Below are 6,630 nucleotides of genomic sequence, written 5' to 3' on the forward strand. Positions count from 1 at the left end.
CTAAGACAGAACCTTGAGGGACCCCAGCATACAAGGTAGAGACAGAGGAAGGGAAACCTATAAAGAAGACTGAGGAGTGGCCAGAGAAATGGGAAGAACCCTAGAAAAAAAGGGGTATCTCACAAAAGCCATGGAACGAGGGAATTTTTTAAAAGCAGAGGGGTAGTCAGTAATGTCAAATGCTATAGAGGGATCAATTAAAATAAAGCAGAAGTGTTCCACTGCATTTGCCAATTGAGGCAAAAGGATGCGAGTAGGTAATTAAAAAAGAAAAAATAGGGGCACCTGGCTGGCTCAGTTGGTAGAGCTACGGGACTCTTGATCTCTAGGTTGTGAGTTCAAGTCCCACATTGGGAGTAGAGTTTACTAAACAAACAAAAAAAATTTTTTTAATAAAAAAAGACGAAACAATAAACATGAAAAAAAATGCTTAGCCTCACTAATAATAATAAAAAGTGTAAATTAAAATAACCATGAGATAAAAATTGTAATCTGAACAGTTGGCAGATTTTTTTATTGGATAATAATTAGCATGTGAGGAAATATGAACTCTCACATACTGTTAGTATAGTTACCATACTATACTGTTCGACACCTTGCTTTAATCACTTAACATGCTTTTTGATATCTTCACATGTAAATATAGTATCTAAAAAAATAGAGTATATAAAAATAGGTTAAAAAATTTGAGAGCATATGCACCAAATCATTGGCAGTGGGTATCTTGGGTGGCAGGCATAGGGAAGTCAAATAGGGAAAATAAGAGCATACATTCAAGGCATGTGTACATTCCTGTATTGACTGTGACTTTTTTCCCCCAATGAGATTTTTATTACTTTTGTAACTGGGAAAAATTATTAATAATAAGATTGTAAAATGAAAATATTAGAGACCTAATCAGTGATCTTGACTGGAGCTACTTCAGAAGTGTTTGGGCAGTAGAGTTAGTGTGAATATAGAGTGTTCAAGTAGAAATAGCAACTACAGACAGTGCTTTCAAGACCCTTAACTATAAAATGCAAGAGATAAAGGAAGATGCAAAAGTTGAGGGATGGTTACTTTTTTTTTAAACACACTTTTAATTTTTAAATAATTTTGGATTTACACTAGAGTTATTAAGATAGCACAGAGACATTATCAACAATAGCCAAACTATGGAAAGAGTCCAAGTGTCCATGGACTGATGAATGGATAAAGAATATGTGGTGTATACACACACACACACACACACACACACACACACACCAGAATATTACTCAGCCATCAAAAAGAATGAGATCTTGCCATTTGCAACGATTTGGATGGAGCTAGAGTGTATTATGCTAAGTGAAATAAGTCAGTTACAGAAAGACGAATACCATCTGATTTCCCTCATATGTGGAACTTAGGAAACAAAACAGATGAACATATGGGAAGGGGGGGAAAGAGAGGGATGCAAACCATAAGAAACTCTGAAGGATAGAGAACAAACTGAGGGTTGATGGAGGGAGATTGGTGGGGGATGGACTACATGGGTGATGGGTATTGAGGATACTTGTTATGATGAGCACTGGGTCTTATATGTAAGTGACAAATCAGTAAATTCTCCTGAAACCAGTCGTACACTATATGTTAACTAACTAGAATTTAAATAAAAATTTGGAAGAAAAAAAAGAATATTACAGAGAATTCTGATATGCCTCTACTTACCTCCCCCTAATGTTAACATCTTGCATAATTCTGAAACATTTATCAAAACTAAAAAATTCACTGATACAATGCTATTAACTAAACTATAGAATTTATTCAAATCTCACCAGTTTTTCCCACTAATGACAGAGGGGTTGCTTTTTTTTTTTTCTTTAATGTTTGTTTAGTTTTGAGAGAGAGACAGAGCTCGAGCAGGGGAGGGGCAGAGAGAGAGGGAGAGATGCAGAATCCGAAGCAGGATCCAGGCTTTGAGCCGTCAGCACAGAGCCCGATGTGGGGCTCGAACTCACAAACCATGAGATCTTGACTTGAGCCTAAGTCGGACGCTTAACCGACTGAGCCACCCAGACGCCGAAGGGTTAGGTTACTTTTGGACAAATCCACTAGCCTTGTCAGAAGTCTGAATTGTCTCCTGAAGAACAGGGAGAAATATCCATATAAATCAGTAGAAGTGACTGATCAGATGAAAGAATACTTGTATTCTACCATGGAAAGCAACTTAGAGAAACATTCGGGAGCAAGAGGGTACATTTATTCCTTTAGCAAATAGTGGGATCAGGTTATATGATAGCCTAGATTCCCAGAAGTTTACTTCTCCTTTTCTCTTCCTCTTCCACATACATCTAGGAAACAGAAATAAAGACCATTAATACTGCCATCAGTTATATTTTCAGGTTCTTTTCAAGCATGCAATATAGCACTTCTTGAAATCTATGCTTTGGTCACTCATCTCCATAATGCCTAGCTACCACTTTTCTGAGAGTCTCTCAGCCTAGGAATTTCTTCCCTTCCTTGGAGGCTATACATTCAGGTAGTCCATATTTCCAACTCCACTGCTGTCTCCTACCAAACATCCTCCTGCTTTTAAGATGAAGATACCCCTGCTAAGATTTCAACACTAAAGCTCATTTGACCCAGCCTCTATTTTACGGGTGGAATAACTGAGACAAAGAGAGGAAAGGACTTATCCAAGGCCATACATCTCAGAATGACAGTGCTGGGACACATCCCAAAGTCAAATGTTCCTGCAGAAGACATTGTGTTGCATTTCCAGGTTGTGCCTAATCTGGATTCAGGCAGCCAGTTCTGATCCAGAGGCAAATCTGCCAAGATTCTCAGCCTTGCAGGGTAGAGTGAACAGCGTTCTGGATGTCACTTTGAGAGAGGAAGCTACAGTAATGTAGCAAGTAACAAGGTCCTTGAAACCTTGCAGTCTCCATGACTTCCCACTGCCTACTCTAGGAAACTACTTGGGACAAAGTTAAACCCTTGATACAAAGGACATCAACTAGAATTTCACCTTATTTTGTGCCCCACACCCCTACTCTGGTACAGTGGAGACTGTAAAGAGAAAGAACAAGAAGAGACTGTAACCCAAGTTCAGGATTTGGGAGATGACTGGCTACTTACTGTGCTTGATCATCATGAGGTATGGCTGGAGGAGTAGGGAGGGCCACCCACATAATATTAATTGTCACCACTAAATTGGGTGCCTGTTTATGTCACATACTGCACTACATGCTTTAATGTAGTCACATCTGTTCTCCATACTAGCCCAGGATTGTGGGTTGCAGAAATTAAACTTGCCCAAGGTCACTTGGCTGGGTGGGGCTGGATTATACTAGTAACAGCTGTTGTTGTAGAAAATACAGATAAAGAGAAGAAAATAGAAGTGGCCCATTATGCCTTATCCAGTGATAGCCCAGGCCATCGTGCTGTCCAGACTGCTTTTAGCAATTGCTCTTGTTCTACACCTTCTTGCTGCCTTACCTTCCCCAGAAAGCCTGTAACCACTGCTGCTTCCCCATTTTTTGCTCTCCTCACATCCTAAAGACCTGGACACCTGGCGTTGCCTGGGTATGTTGCCAAGAGTGATTTAAGGGTACGGGGCCTTTAACGCTGTCCGACCATGCAGCCCTTTTTGTCCCCACTTCAACACTTTTGGACCTGTTTCCTTTAAGGACTCCTTTTAGGGGCGCTTTGGGTGGCTCAGTCGGTTGAGCATCCAGCTCTTGATATCAGCTCAGGTCATGATCCCAGGGTCGTGGGATCCAGCCCTGTGTTGGGGCTCTGTGCTGAGTGTGGAGCCTGCTTGAGATTGTTCTCTCTCTCCCTCTCTCTTTGCCCCCCTTCCCCACTTGAGCTCTCTCTCTCTCTCTCTCACAAAAACAGAAAACAAAAGAACTCCTTTTAATAAAAGAGCACATTTACTCCTAGCTACGATGTCCCCTAAGGGATGTCCTCCACCCATACCCGTTTTGGGACACTGCCGTTACTCCATCCCACAGATCCCTCCCTCCCTGGTCATCACAAGTAAAGTAGAAATGGTCATTTTCAAGCTGCTTACATTAACATCAAAAAAGTTTTAATATTCTGTAGCAGATTTTTGTGATAGGATGATGATGTATAGTTTTATTTTTTATTCATTTTTATTAAATAACAAATACACATTTATTGTAAAAAGAAAGAAAAAAAATACAAACGCCCACAATCCACAATCCAAAGGTAACTTATTAACATCCTGATGTCTTTTCTTCCAGCTATGTTTCTGCTTATATTTATAAATACACATGTGCATTATAAAGTGGGATTATGCTGTCTTATAATTTGCTTTTTTCCGCTCAAAAGCATCTTACGAGCATCTTTCCATGTCAGTAAATGCACTCTGATCACATCGTTACTGAGAAAAGTAGTGTCCAGTTCCCAAGACAAAATGCCACTTAGATTCTCAGGGCTCCTATTTAGGCAGGGCAAGGGCAGGGCAGGTGAAGTTGGAGACCGGGATGACTCATCCATTGTGTGGCAGAAGGTAGCATTGAGCAAAGCATGTTGCCAGAGTTAAGGCAGCACCAGTGTCCAGAGCAGTTTTTTAATTCTTTTCCAACAAGAAAATTTTTGGGGGCTTCTTGTATCTCTGATCCGTTCATGCTTCCACCAGTGAATCATCTTGTCAGTAAAGATTTAAACACTAAAATCAGGCAGTTGTTCTTCTGTAAGTTTTTTTTTTTTTTTTTTTTCCAAATCTTGGTGCTACTTGATGAAGTGAATTCAGAAGAATAATAGGGTGAGAGACTTAATTCCCAATATAGCTGCTAATCCTGTTTAATTCCCCGAAGTCTTTCAGTCCTAGGTGGTTTGTCCTTTCTTTGTAGAAAGACGGGTGAGTCACAGACCACAGGAACGGAGAGAGCGCGAAGGTACTGGAGTTCGTGGTTTGTTGGGAACTGGGGCTGTTCGCTTTATTTATAGGAAAGCTTTCAGAGTCTGGGACATGGAATTTCACTTCATCAAGCACATTTCCTCGGTTCTTGAAGAACAACAGTGGCAGTTTCCAGGTTGTTTGCAATCTGTCTTATGTATAAATTCGTTCCGTTTCGACCCAGGTGAAAGTGGCACTCCCTGAGATGTGAAAACGTGTGTCCTTCAATCAAGAAAGTGGGTGGTGGTGTTTTCATATGAAGCTTGGGTGTTTTTCTACCAAAGGATCTGTGAAGTAGTAAATTTCCTGATAACTGAGAATTTACACATGGACAAACATGTAGCGAAGAGCAGGGGAAAAAAGAGGATTAGGTTCTTATGTAAAAATAGAATTTGATTGTTCATATGCCCGTAGATTATGTCAGATATGATGAAATATAATTTATGCAAATACATGTAAAAGTCTGGTGAGTTCTTTCAGTTTCTTTCAATAGTTTCAATCCCTGATGATTATTGGTATTGGGTGGTTTCAGCTACACTGCCTCTTTGTTTTATTTAAAAGAAGAAAAAGATTCACCATGTAATTTTGTGGTATGTAATGAGGAACTTGTATTAATGCAGATTTGTGGTATTTAAAGTACCTAGTATTTTGCTTTTTCTTTCTTGTTTTTCTTATTAATCTCTGGATAAAAATCCCTCGTCTCATTAGATCTGGGCTCTCCTTTCTTCTCATTTTGTCCTTATAAGGCTATCCTGTTTTATCACTTCCTGCTTCAGCTCCTGACTTTTTCTCTCTTCCCCTCTCCCTCTCCCGGGGTGGATGCTTTCTCCATGTGGCAGGACTGTAACTGTTCCCAGCTGTCCGAAACGCCAGTGGACCAGGAGCAGCTTAGAGTTTTAACTTTCATTTTACAAAGAACAACATGTTTGAATGTTTCAACAGGCAAGTTATAACTGGCACTTACTTCTTGTTCTTCTAGAACACTGAAAATCTCCCCCAGCACGTTAGAAGGGGGATCCTGACTGTGTTAAAGAAGAAGTGGGAGAACCCAGCCCTGGGAACGGAGTCTCACACGGACTCCCTGCAAAACGGCAGCGCTGAGGTCAGACACGGAGGCAACCGTCCTCCCGGTGAAGTGGCAAGAAGGTCTGCCTCTGGGGCCGAAGCTGACCAAGAAGAACCCGTCCATCCCAGACCTAGACTAGGATCGCCTTCTGAAGCCCTCAATCGGTATCCGTATCCCCGCACCCAGGGCAGTGAGCATCTTAAAGACCACTCGAAAGAAAGTAAAAAAATGGAAAATTGTCTAGGAGAATCCAGGCATGAAGTAGGAAAACCCGAAATCAGTGAAAACACAGAAGCTGCAAACAAAATAGAGAAATATAATGTTCCGCTGAACAGGCTTAAGATGATGTTTGAGAAAGGTGAACCAACTCAAACCAAGGTAAGGACTGGGCTGGTTTCAAACTGGAGAAAGGCAATTCAAGTAATTAACGCTATTTTTCTGAACTAGACAGTTTGAGTAGTGGCCAGCATGTCTTTCAATTCAATGTTAAATGAATTAATTAAAAGTCTTGAATTATGTGCAGAGATGCTAAGATTTGCGGATCTCTGACCCAGTTTCATGTGAAATCAGGCACACACAGGGATTCAGTTTAATATCTAGAAATGAAGAGAGTTTGAGGCTGATTGGATTTTGTTTTTGTACGCTTGCCCTTTTAATTTGTCTTCCTGTGCCTTTT

The 6,630-nt window shown here is 40.6% G+C and overlaps 1 protein-coding gene across 11 annotated transcripts in view; it reads left to right on the forward strand.

Annotated features, from left to right (window-relative positions):
- The window catches only part of LIMA1 (LIM domain and actin binding 1), an 81,068-nt gene that overhangs the window by 40,567 nt on the left and 33,871 nt on the right, over positions 1–6,630 (forward strand). For all 11 annotated transcript variants that reach the window (XM_040488165.1, XM_040488172.1, XM_040488173.1 and 8 more), the window contains one exon: positions 5,868–6,332. In XM_040488165.1, the coding sequence (XP_040344099.1) occupies positions 5,868–6,332 (465 nt within the window). The remainder of the gene's footprint in view (positions 1–5,867; positions 6,333–6,630) is intronic.

This window comes from Herpailurus yagouaroundi, unplaced genomic scaffold, assembly GCF_014898765.1.
Source record: "Herpailurus yagouaroundi ecotype Mexico unplaced genomic scaffold, PumYag 166, whole genome shotgun sequence".
NCBI lineage: Eukaryota > Metazoa > Chordata > Mammalia > Carnivora > Felidae > Herpailurus > Herpailurus yagouaroundi.